Source organism: Pecten maximus, chromosome 4 (assembly GCF_902652985.1).
Source record: "Pecten maximus chromosome 4, xPecMax1.1, whole genome shotgun sequence".
Classification (NCBI taxonomy): domain Eukaryota; kingdom Metazoa; phylum Mollusca; class Bivalvia; order Pectinida; family Pectinidae; genus Pecten; species Pecten maximus.
In genome coordinates this window covers 20,628,944-20,642,713 of record NC_047018.1, presented here as the reverse complement: position 1 = coordinate 20,642,713, position 13,770 = coordinate 20,628,944, and the positions used below count along the sequence as shown (strand labels likewise).

At 36.3% G+C, this 13,770-nt stretch overlaps 1 protein-coding gene across 1 annotated transcript in view; it reads left to right on the top strand.

The window, feature by feature from the left end:
* The window catches only part of LOC117325458 (mediator of RNA polymerase II transcription subunit 23-like), a 44,389-nt gene that overhangs the window by 12,169 nt on the left and 18,450 nt on the right, over window positions 1–13,770 (top strand). The window contains exons 10-25 of the mRNA XM_033881673.1: window positions 1,668–1,868; window positions 2,283–2,369; window positions 3,423–3,625; window positions 3,863–3,936; window positions 4,631–4,799; window positions 6,585–6,727; window positions 7,018–7,192; window positions 7,642–7,811; window positions 8,148–8,345; window positions 8,505–8,571; window positions 8,804–8,857; window positions 10,716–10,827; window positions 11,395–11,466; window positions 12,060–12,170; window positions 13,033–13,092; window positions 13,452–13,559. Of these exons, the coding sequence (XP_033737564.1) occupies window positions 1,668–1,868; window positions 2,283–2,369; window positions 3,423–3,625; window positions 3,863–3,936; window positions 4,631–4,799; window positions 6,585–6,727; window positions 7,018–7,192; window positions 7,642–7,811; window positions 8,148–8,345; window positions 8,505–8,571; window positions 8,804–8,857; window positions 10,716–10,827; window positions 11,395–11,466; window positions 12,060–12,170; window positions 13,033–13,092; window positions 13,452–13,559 (2,004 nt within the window). The remainder of the gene's footprint in view (window positions 1–1,667; window positions 1,869–2,282; window positions 2,370–3,422; window positions 3,626–3,862; window positions 3,937–4,630; window positions 4,800–6,584; window positions 6,728–7,017; window positions 7,193–7,641; window positions 7,812–8,147; window positions 8,346–8,504; window positions 8,572–8,803; window positions 8,858–10,715; window positions 10,828–11,394; window positions 11,467–12,059; window positions 12,171–13,032; window positions 13,093–13,451; window positions 13,560–13,770) is intronic.

The following is a 13,770-nucleotide window of genomic DNA, read 5'->3' as shown; positions in this document are numbered from 1 at the left end:
TCAATGGTGCTTTATAGTGTCATTACACTGAAATGTTATACCAGGACAAAGTAACATGACACCCTCCCCAGTTACATTATAAAGTGTCATCACACTGAAATGTCATACCAGGACAAAGTAACATGACACCCTACCCAGTTACATTATATAGTGTCATCACACTGAAATGTCATACCAGGACACAGTAACATGACACCCGTCTCAGTTACATTATAGTGTCATCACACTGAAATGTTATACCAGGACACAGTAACATGACACCCTACCCAGTTACATTATATAGTGTCATCACACTGAAATGTTATACCTGGACACAGTAACATGACACCCTACCCAGTTACATTATATAGTGTCATCACACTGAAATGTCATACCAGGACACAGTAACATGACACCCTACCCAGTAACATTATATAGTGTCATCACACTGAAATGCTATACCAGGACACAGTAACATGACACCCTACCCAGTAGCATTATAGTGTCATCACACTGAAATGTCATACCAGGACACAGTAACATGACACCCTACCCAGTAACATTATAGTGTCATCACACTGAAATGTCATACCAGGACACAGTAACATGACACCCTACCCAGTAACATATATAGTGGCATCACACTGAAATGTTATACCAGGACAAAGTAACATGACACCCTCCCCAGTTACATTATAAAGTGTCATCACACTGAAATGTCATACCAGGACAAAGTAACATGACACCCTACCCAGTTACATTATATAGTGTCATCACACTGAAATGTCATACCAGGACACAGTAACATGACACCCGTCTCAGTTACATTATAGTGTCATCACACTGAAATGTTATACCAGGACACAGTAACATGACACCCTACCCAGTTACATTATATAGTGTCATCACACTGAAATGTTATACCTGGACACAGTAACATGACACCCTACCCAGTTACATTATATAGTGTCATCACACTGAAATGTCATACCAGGACACAGTAACATGACACCCTACCCAGTAACATTATATAGTGTCATCACACTGAAATGCTATACCAGGACACAGTAACATGACACCCTACCCAGTAGCATTATAGTGTCATCACACTGAAATGTCATACCAGGACACAGTAACATGACACCCTACCCAGTAACATTATAGTGTCATCACACTGAAATGTCATACCAGGACACAGTAACATGACACCCTACCCAGTAACATATATAGTGGCATCACACTGAAATGTTATACCAGGACACCGTAATATGACACCCTACCCATTAACATTATATAGTGTCATCACACTGAAATGTTATACCTGGACACAGTAACATGACACCCTACCCAGTTACATTATATAGTGTCATCACACTGAAATGTTATACCAGGACACAGTAATATGACACCCTACCCAGTAACATTATATAGTGTCATCACACTGAAATGCTATACCAGGACACAGTAACATGACACCCTACCCAGTAGCATTATAGTGTCATCACACTGAAATGTCATACCAGAACACAGTAACATGACACTCCACCCAGCTCCATTATACTTGGAAAGGGCTAATTGGTATTGCATCACAAGACAGAGATCTACTGCTAGATAAAATAAAATAAACTAACTATATAGTTAACTACATATACAGGTCAATTTCTCATTCTAACATCATATTTGGACAGGTCAAACAAAGATGTGAAGTGCTGGAGGAACAACTTGTTGACCTGGTTGTCATGGCAATGGAGAGATCTGAGAATGATGATGTAGCCAATGATGAGTGCCTCAGTCAGTTACTATGGCAACACCTATCCAGCCAAGTGATTTACTTTGTGCTATTCCAGTTTGCGAGTTTCCCACATATGGTCATGTCTCTGTATGACAAGGTGAGAAAATTCTTCATCATATTTAATGCATGCATCATCATTTCTTGTTCAATTAATGAGAACAGAATTCATAAATAGAATACCAACCTGTGGACAGATTTTGGCAAGTTCTATCTGCCCAAAATACATTGTACTGTGAAACTTTTGATACTGTTGTAGCCAAACAAGAGGGCCAATTTAACTTCATCTTTTAACGCTTACTTTTATATTTATATCTTTTAAAACAATTGCAGAAATAATAACTTTTACTTATTCCTGTTGATGACAGAATGGAAAGGCTTAAGGGTTTTACTGTGGGAGGAAATCAGATTACCCTGAGAAAAAGCCACATAGTCGGACAAATATATCATTCAGATTATTTGATAATGTTAATTTTATCCCTGGAAACTCATCTGATTCAATTTTTGTTTACAGCTGAAAGGGCGTAATCTGAACAAAGGTCGTGATCATCTTATGTGGGTCTTGCTACAGTTTATATCCGGGAGTATACAGAAAAACCCTGTAAGTGTGTATTGTGTAGTAGTTTTTGTTGTAAAATTGTTTAAACTATATTTACGTTGGGTACACAGAAAAATGCATACTACCCATTCACTGTACAATCACAACATTTTGACTGTAAATACACTCAGTGCTGCAAAAAATAGTGACATCACGATGAAAAAGATGTTGCAAGTCAAACAAGTACAGTCAAACCTGTAATAGCGGACACCCTTATATAGCAGACACCTGTCCATAATGGACAGTGCCAGGAATCCCCAATGGAAATCACTATATAGAAAGTATGTATAAAGCAGACACCTTCCGCATACAGACGGGGGACACATATTTTTGTCTGCAAGATGTTAAAAATCATGTTTAACAGACACATGAATAGCTGTATGCAAATCTGACAGGACGCAACTGGTAAACACATGGTTGTCAGCCACCATTTTCTTTTTATATAGTGCATTTGTATAGTAATTCTCTGAACTAGAAAGTGTTAAATCCTGATTTAAGTACTTGTTTTTTTGTTGTTTTTTTCATGTTATAATTTTTTTTTAATTAAACATGAGTAAAATCCTTATATGGATTTCAGAAAATATGTCTTAAAATGTTAGCTGTGTAGGAACTACAATTATGAGAGGAAATTGTATTTTCATTTATAAGACAACTTTGTGATAGCAAGCTGTTTCAAACATAATAATTTTCTAAGATATTGATATGTTCTGTTAGTACATAATCAAAATTTTAGTAACAGTTACCATGACAGACTTTTTGTCCTTTATTGAACTTATCTCCCCTTGTTGACTGACTTGGGTTATGTAATCCATGCCTGTGCTGAGCTGTATTATATACTATGTATTAAATTGGTAATTATCTCCCTTAGTTGACTTCCTCCTAGGAATGAAGCTCTATAATATGATAGTGTACTGTAATTTATCTCCCCTAGTTAGTTGACTTCCTGTCAGTGATGAAGCTTATGATAACTTGTACTGTAATTTATCTCCCCAGTTAGTTGACTTCCTGTCAGTGATGAAGCATATGATAACCTGTACTGTAATTTATCTCCCCTAGTTGACTGACTTCCTGCCTGTGATGAAGCTGTATGACCTGTTGTATTCGGACACCTCTATCATCCCTATGCCGGACACAAACAAGGCCTCATCTACACATGCTTTGTCCAGTACCTGTATCTGGATACACCTCAACAAAAAGGCACAGACTGACAAGGTCCAGCTTCCCCGACCCATGCCCAATGCCCTTCAGGATCACCTTGAGTAAGTCAATGACCTGTTGGACAACTGTTTTGATTATATCAAAGCAATTTTTATGTGTATCTATTTTATATGTTTTTATTCTTCCATCACAAAAACAATCAAAAACAAAAACTCATGTTGAATATACTATATATGTATTTTTTGAAAGATTCATCAAAATATTTAATGTAGATTGTAATCTAAAATTGATGAATGTGTTAGCAATTTGTATCTTTGGATGAATTTCTTCTGTTTCAGATACTTAAAGCAATGTGTTAACAACAAAAACATGTCACTGAATGACTACAAGATAGCCTTGTTGTGTAACGCTTGTAAGTATATCTTATCATACTGGAACTTCTTTGTGGTACATTTTTGTACAGTATACTTACCATCCTATTATTTGTCCAGCCCAATATATGTTGTGAAATGATATATATCGCTGAAGACAGATCAAGAAATTTGTTTATAGGGAGGATTTAAATAGATTTAAAGTACTTTGAAATATGTTGGTGTGACAGCAGTTAAAGTGAGTAAGCTTGATCACGATTTTTATACTTAATCAGGACTAACACTAAAATTCTGCTGGATGTATCAATTATCTTTCATATGACAAGAATTCAAAATTCCTGTGTGAGTAATGAAGACATCATCAGCATGGAATTAATTAACAAATCTCAGCACTGCCAGTATGGTATTGATTACCAATACTTTTTGACTTCTGGCCTAGGTACAGTACTATAATAATGGCCTAATGTCATTGATTCTTCAGTAGAGGGCAATACTTATACTGTTAATGTTTATATTCAAGAATTAAATAATAAAATTCAGTAGAGAAAGACATGGTCTGTTTCATAGATTCTTTGAAAAATAATCCATTCTGCATCAAACTTTTGGTAAAACCTTTATTATAATAATAATTTGAGCCTTTATCGTGTATGTTGGTCATTTGTAACATAAGAGAACATATATATGTTTTTAGTTCACTGATTCATTTTAATATTCCATTGACTTTATATATTACAGACAGCACAAACAATGAATATTTTAATCTACCTATGGGGAAACTGGTGGAGAGTATCTATGGCGACAGTAAACACACAACATTATTGCCTGGCAACATTGTGGCATCGTCACCCACACAGCCGTTACCAATGAGTCTTCTGGACTCCTTAACAGTACATGCCAAAATGAGGTATACAAAATGTACATGCTATTGATGAATCCAGGTTATAGGAAACTAGTTTTACAAATTCCCTGTAACCTAACATAAAAAAATTAGGTCAGAAATAAAGGTACCGTAAACCTCTGATTAATTCGAACATGCGGATAGTTCGAACACACATTTTTTTCTAGAAAAACGGTAATTTTTTAGCTAGTAATAGTTCGAACTCTGGCTGTTTATATCAGATACCATTTCGGATAGTTCGAACTTGTCAAATGAAGAACGTAAAGTAAGAAGCTCGCGACGACCCGGGCCCGATGACCGGGTGAAAAAATTTGCCAAGATTTAAATTTGATCAACAAACACATTTAGTTTATTAGATTGTATGCGTGATCATTAGAATGCATCTGTGATTTAATATATGCCACATATTTTAGCGTTAATTCAGTTTTTGTTACATTGCAAAACACACCACGCACGAGACAGCTGATTGCAAATTTAGGCCCCGACAATGTATAAGTAACATGCGATATTTGTATTCGCGCTGTGTATGGCAAACTAAGAAATCGTCCGTGTATTTTCACATATAACTAGTGTTAACTTAGCATTATGATTATTTAATTGTGACTGGACATCTCTTAAGTATTGCCAATCAAGGTATTACATGAAAACATGGGACCTCACGCTAGGTAAGCAGGCCACGCGAGGTGTCGCTTGCGGCAAAGTTGAAAGGATCGGCTGCCCGATCGTGCTAAGTGACGTGAAAAGCATTCATATCTAGTCAAAACAATCCACAGGTGTCCCAATTAGTGATGGATAATTATGCAGGTATCAACTACGTTTGGTAGATAATACGACTGGGCATATATTTAAAAGCAGACATGTTGATGTTCTGGCCTAATTTTACCAACATATAACGCCTATTTTTACAGTTACTGTAGTGCTTTCGTAAACGCAACAGGTTATGTAGACTGCTTTTGACGTATTTAAGAGACCATTTATTACAATAATATAGCGATAGTTTCTCATTCAGATAAAAAAATATAACCATGCAAGGATTATACTGTACAAATGTTTAACTTTTGTGTCACAAATGAAACGTGTACTGTAATGTTTTGGGGACTACTGACAGTACTGTAGCTACGCATTGCCCGAGCGGCTTCGCGCAATAACCATCATCAGTTATCGCGAAATGAAGAACGTTAACGATCAATTAATATTGAATTAAATGAAATACTATCATTTTACTTACTTGTAAATGTGCCATTGTTCAGGCCGCCGTTATTACGTATCAGATTTACGATGGATGTGTTTGTGTCTAATGATTTTACTCTGCTGAGATTTTCGCCGATATTGACTCGAATAGTTCGAACTCACGCTTATTTTCTGAAGCATAATTTCGAATAATTCGAATAAGTTCGTCAATATTTATTTAATTTTGTTCGAACTAACCGGGGGTTTACTTTAAGTTGTTTTTACTATGTGTATGTCATTTCCAGATATTTGTTTAAGCAGATAACTATGGTCAATAAGCAACATTCAATTTGATATAGATTTAATGAATAATTAGGTTTAAGAGGATTTTTTAAGACACCTGATTTGTACACATGTGTATATGGTCTTTTGTAAATTTCCACATTATAATTTAAAAGTAAACAAATTAATAGTGTTGTTGATCGTGCTCTATTGTTTTTTTGTGGTTTTTTTTCATTTACTAATAAGACATTCTCCAAGATTTGGTGAATTCAGTAATAAAATTGACATTGAGTGTGGTTTCTTTTAAGTATGTTTTTACATTGTTATTGTCTGTTCTAGCCTCATCCACAGTATTGTCCACCGAGTTATTCGCCAGGCAAAGACCAAGTCACCAATCGCCCCAGCACCAGCTCTGGTGGAGACCTACAGTAGACTACTGGTATATATGGAGATTGAATCTCTTGGCATCAAAGGATTCATCAGTAAGCATATTACTCATCAAGCAATGATCACATGTTGTCTTCTGCAGACCATGAAATTAAATGTTCTTCTGAATCCCTTTTCAAGACATTTCACTACCTACATGTATATTATCATATGTTTTGAGTGATTGGTGGAAACTTGAGGCATTTATTTAGCCATGTCCCATTAGTCCCCAAGTCAACTGTTGGTAGTCCTTCCTTGGGAGTCCCCTATTCTCTATAAATAACCTGCAGGACAGGAAAATCCCCACTGTATTATATAAATAATTAGATATGTTTTGTACCCTCAGGCCAGCTACTACCGACAGTGTTCACCAGCCATGCCTGGGGAATCCTCCACACACTGTTGGAGATGTTCAGCTACAGACTTCATCACACACAACCTCATTACAGAGTTCAACTCCTGGGTCATCTTCATACATTATACTCATTTCAACAGACAAATCAAAACCAGTTACAGTTATGGTGAGTACAATTTTATTAAAATTTGAAACTGTTACTAAATTCTTCTGATGTCACATATAATTCATTATAAATACGTTTTCTGACTTTAAGACCATGATAGCACAGTTGGTAGAGTATTAGACTAATTGACCTAGGGGAAGTCTGAGATGATTGGTTCTAACCCTACACATGTTGGTTTGTGTTTCTCGGGAAACTTAGGTCATGGACAGTCCTGTACTGTAAGACGCCTAACCCAAGTTGTTTATGGCTCGTGAAAAAATGGTGGTGATGCAACTATTACCCTTGGGCATTGGTCCCGAGTGGTGTCGGGTAACCTCTGAAGAGTTACATTAGTGACGAAACAGGTTAGGTTATTTAGTGGACCAAAACGTTACCCACACAATACGGACCACGACAGAGTCCTTTCTCCCAGTCATTTTTTCTTTCATGCATATGACTTGTGTTTACAGTGTGGAGAGTACAGCCCTGAGGTTAATCACAGGTCTGGGAAGTGCTGAAGTCCAACCTCAGTTGTCACGGTTACTCAATGAACCAAACCGACCAGGCTTCCTGTCGGGGGACTCAGAGGAGCTGAACCGCGCCCTGGTCCTCACCCTAGCCAGGTCAATGCACATCACAGGTAGGACAGGCAGAGATCAATTCAGGTTGTTGTAAAACAATCGTTGCACTGTGAGGAGGAGGAGGATATAAAAAAATTTGTTTTAATAGAGTGAAAAATAATATTAACTGACTGACAGACATAAGCAGTGTTATTTGAACTGATAGGGGGGGGGGGGGGGGGGGTAGATTAGTACAAGGGGTTTATTTGTAGATAAACACAGTATCATCCATTATGTACAATTGTCATAGTGTTGAATTCATTCCCTCATGGACTTGGGATTAAAAAGTTAACTTATTAATTAGATGCTCAGAGATTTATAACTGCTGTTAGAGAAAAATGTTGATATTGTTGTAGGCGTGGAAACATTTTCATCAAACTGGTTCCGAGAGATCCTCACCCAGATCATGCAGAGCACACCACACAGTTGGACTCCTAACACACTGGCCTGTTTTCCACCAAGCCTTGCTGAGTTCTACCAACAAAACCCAATAGCACGAGAGGACAAGGCCCAGCTCAAACACAGGGTTGATACAGAGTACAAAAAATGGAAAAGTATGTCATCTTCTTATCTAGCATAGAATATATAATGGAACAGAGTTTACTAACCAAATAAATTGAGACGTTACTTTACCTCACTTCACTTAATGTTATATGAAATATCTATTGTTGTATCTGAAACTTATTTGTTTTTCAAAATCTCTTTTATTTCAGGTATGGCCAATGAAAGTGATATTATCGCCCACTTTTCTATGCAGGGGACACCACCTCTCTTCTTATGGTATGTATGAAAATATAGTTTTCAATTTAGGTGAAGTGTACAAATCAATTAGTTTTAGGTGGTAGAAATTTTGTTACTGTCAGTAAACTGTACAACACTGACAGATATAAAATGTCGTCCTTTCCATGTTTAACTGACAGATATAAAATGTCGTCCTTTCCATGTTTAAAGTTGATTGTAGATGTTTATTTGTAGCTTAATACACGATAATAAATTTAATTGATTTTTACAGTATTATTTGGAAAAATATGCTGGACGAGAATCGAGTACCTCCAATAGCATACAAGTGAGTACACACATGTATATACCCCCTATACCATCAAGGTATTCTCTGTATTGTTGCTGTTTTTAGCCCACCATCATCAGATGGTGGGCTATTCAAATCGCCCTGCGTCCGTGGTCCGTCGTCCGTCCGTCCCTCCGTCCCTCCGTCCCTCCGTCCGTCCCTCTGTCCCTCCGTCCGTCCCTCCGTCCGTAAACAATTCTTGTTATCGCTATTTCTGAGAAAGTGCTGATGGGATCTTTCTCAAATTTCATATGTAGGTTCCCCTTGGTGCCTAGTTGTGCATATTGCATTTTGGGACCGCTCGGAAAACAACATGGCCGACAGGCAGCCATCTTGGATTTTGACAATTGAAGTTTGTTATCTCTATTTCTGAGAAAGTATTGAAGGGATCTTTCTCAAATTTCATATGTAGGTTCCTATTGGTGCCTAGATATGCATATTGCATTTTGGGACCGATCAGAAAATAACATGGCCGACAGGCAGCCATCTTGGATTTTGACAATTGGAGTTTGTTATCGCTATTTCTGAGAAAGTATTGAAGGGATCTTTCTCAAATTTCATATGGAGGTTCCCCTTGGTGCCTCGTTATGCATATTGCATTTTGGGACCAATCGGAAAACAAAATGGCCGACAGGCAGCCATCTTGGATTTTGACAATTGAAGTTTGTTATCGCTATTTCTGTGAAAGTGCTGAAGGGATCTTTCTTAAATTTCATATGCAGGTTCCTCTTTGTGCCTGGTTATGCATATTGCATTTTGAGACCAATAGGAAAACAACATTGCTGACAGGCAGCCATCTTGGATTTTGACAATTAAAATTTGTTATTGCTATTTCTCAGAAAGTCATGAAGGGATCTTTCTGAAATTTCATATGCAGGTTCCCCTCATTGCCTAGTTATGCATATTGCATTTTGAGACCAATCAGAAAACAACATGGCTAACAGGCAGCCGTCTTGGATTTTGACAATTGAAGTTTGTTATCGCTATTTCTCAGAAAATAATGAAGGGATCTTTCTAAAATTTCTTATGCATGTTCCCGTCGGTGCCTAGTTATGCATATTGCATTTTGAGACTAATCAGAAAACAACATGGCCGACAGGCAGCCATTTCGGATTTTGACAATTGAAGTTTGTTATCGCTATTTCTGTGAAAGTATTGAAGGGATCTTTTTCAAATTTCATATGTAGGTTCCCCTCAGTGCCTAGTTTTGCATATTGGGACCAATACGAAAACAACATGGCTGACAGACAGCCATTATAGCTAAATCTTAAATTCTGTATATAGGTTCCCCTTGTTTGAAAAGTACTAGAGGGCTGTTTCTGAATTTTCACAGATAAGTAAGACTTAGAGGAAGGGAAAAGTAGGGAAAAGATCAATCTGACATGGAACCTATAAAGATCATTCAATGGTGGGCGCCAAGATCCCTCTGGGATCTCTTGTTAATGGGCAATTTTACTTTCCAATCAATAATAATATTCAGTGGAATATGTGCAGTATTGTATTATCAATTACTGTCATGTCAGTTAGTGTAGGGGATATCACACTCCATATGACCAACAAGATAATTCATTAAAATAAATTTATTTTGAAATTGTTGTCAAATAAGATTTTATTTGTTGTTACACCGTTGGTGATTACTATGAAGCTGATCATGGTTGGTCATTCTATAATTTTCAGCAACTATCATTCCAGCTTAGTAATATTGGCAACTTTTTCATCAAGTTTCAAAAAGCATAATGTTCTAAATGTGCTTTTTCGAAATAGAATGAAATCTTTAACTATATGATATAAAAAAAACCCAGATATTTAATCAATATGTACTGTTGTGTAATTTCTAAAACAAATCTTCTACCTACAGAGTGCTTGATCGCTTAGGACCACGAGCCTTGTCGTCCCACCTCCGCACATTTGCAGATTTCATGGTGTATGAACTGAACCTTAGTGGAGTCAGTGGACAAAATGTAAACAAGGTCAGTTTTATGAACAAAGACTCAGACTGAAATTATATGACTATTTATTATTCTTATACATTGGGCTAAGTGGCTATAACAGCTGTGGTGCTTGACTCTCTAGTAGATGACCTGGCCAACATAAAATTTATAAGATATACACTAAAACCAAAATTAAGCTAGCGTGACTGTTATGGTAGCTAAAGTGAATAGCTGTTCCTGTTGGCCAGGCCATGTAACTGAATCAAGTTAACTTATTAGTAGTGATAAACAAAATCTTTGGGGACTTACAAATTACAAATGATGTAAAACACCCAAATTGAAGATGTACCACAGCTGAAATACCCCCAAGAATCAGTATAACAAACTCAATACTAGGTTAGTCTAACCTTGTCAAGGTCAAACAAGGTTTAGGACATTGACAGTCTAACAGATTGGACAGGACTGTTTGTAAGATACATTTAAACATGGTGAAGATAGCATGTCAAGGTCATACAATATGAGACTAAAAGTATCTAAGGTCACAATCAAATAAGATTGGGTAACTTATAGTTCCACTGGTATAGTTGTTTACATTTGTCTTTTCAGTTCATAGAGACCCTCAGTGACATGGTGTGGAGATACAACATTGTCACCATAGACCGCCTCGTCTTGTGTGTGGTAAGTGTCCTAATAAACAACATTGTCACCATAGACCGCCTCATAGACCCCCTTGTCTTGTGTGTGGTTAGTGTCCTAATACACAACATTGTCACCATAGACCGCCTCGTATTGTGTGTGGTAAGTGTCCTAATAAACAACATTGTCACCATAGACGGCCTTGTCTTGTGTGTGGTAAGTGTCCTAATAAACAACATTGTCACCATAGACCGCCTCGTCTTGTGTGTGGTAAGTGTCCTAATAAACAACATTGTCACCATAGACCGCCTCGTCTTGTGTGTGGTAAGTGTCCTAATAAATCTCCTTGTCTTGTGTGAAATGTCTCCCAGATACAACTCCTTAATCAGCATTGATATTGTTAGGATCTAGATATTTCAAGTAAAATAAAAGATTTGTTGATTCATGACCATAGATAGACAATCTATTCCTACCAGTACTGTTTAGTAGTCATCTGTAAATTTATATCAAGATGTTTTGCTCAATGTGAAAATTTTCATGAAAAATATGTGAAAATACGTTGCCCAGTGAATAATGATATAATCAAAAGCTGCTTTATTCTTTGTTAGTGAATGAACCTTTTCCTATTTTTGCAGGCTTTGCGCAACTTTGATGAAAATGAGGCTCGTTTATGCTACCTGATCATACACATGTTACTGCTGAAACCTGCTGAATTCAAGACAAGAATCCATGACTTTGTCAGAGAGGTATGTACTCTCTCAATGGTTCTTCATTCTAATAAGGAAACTTAAAACTCAAAATATTTATTCAATATATTCATGTTCATTTATTGTATATAATTATCATGGTTTATCTTTGTTTATCACAAACACATTTAATGTAGGGTCGTGTAAAGAATGAATTGATCGAGCAACATTTTTAAAAGTAAACTTTGTATATTGCTTAATGACCTGTAAAGATTGTTATGATTTCATAATATGAGATTTATAAAATGAGTCGGAGGATTTTTCACTTGACATGGTAAAATTAAGAATTTATTTGAAAGTTTTATACACAGACTGTAAACTGCTTATCATCTATTTTTAACTAAGATGTAATTTTCTTAATATGAATTGTGGAGCTGGTTCAAAATAAACATGTGCATCTGATTATCTTTTTGAATTATTCAATAACCAAAAATAGGACACGGATTTAACTACTGGACCCCTCCCCTTCAATATTCTAACATTTAATCAATTTTCATGATTTCCGTTCTGTATTTCCTCACCTTTGGTCCCTATCATCACTGACGAGACCTGGAGGGCTGTGTGATGTCCCTATACTAAGCATCACTTATGAGCTACATAGTGCAGTTTTGATATTCAATATTCAGCATTTAATGTTTCTATTACTAAAGCCATAATTTTCTACCCCTTCACTTTTAGAGGGGATGATTTCATCAATATAACCATTTAAGGTCATTGTTGAACTTTGACCTTATGTAAACTTTCCTGAAAACAGCATTTGATCAGACTTACTGATTTGAAATATTGATGATATAACCAACCAAGATAACGATGCGATTGTAATGTTCTTGGTACCTTTATATTTATTTCTGGTGAATTTCAGAATTCCCCCGAACACTGGCTACAAAGTGACTGGCATGACAGACACATGGCTTTCCATAGGGTAAGTTTTGTATGTTAAGATAAGTACCAGTTAGGTACTATGAAACAGAGTAGATATTTTAGAGTGTGTATGAAGTCAAGCTTTGTCAGTTTCTGTATGCATAGTGTTTATATTTTGGTGACTGTAGGATCGTTTAAATGTCTCGGTGGCACTTTTATTTTTTTCTCTTGTATTAAATCAAGTATTTCAAATATGTTCTTTAATCTATTCTTTGAAAATGCAGGTAAAGTCTTTTTACAGCAATCGTTGATATATCTGATTGGTTGTTACCAGAACAATCACCTGTATTTGTGTTGATGCTATAAATGTGTAATATCATTTTAATGATCTGATCTTCATCATTTGCTGTCACTTTGTAGAAACATCCAGAGAAGTTTTATTATGAAGGGATACAGGACCTAAACAGCCCTATCCAGCATCAGTACCTCCCTGTCTATTTTGGAAATGTCTGTCTCCGTTTCATACCAGTAAGTATTTATAAACTAACAGAAAAACTGTTTCAAGGATATATGTCAACTAAGTATGATATTTACCTGAAAAGTGCCATGTAAATCTGTTTAAAAGAAAAATTGAAAAAAGTTTTCATTTAATCAAAATACTATCTAGGATATCCAAACCTAAATTCTTCTTATCATCATTTACAAGGAAAATAACTCTTAAAAAAATCACTGGTATACA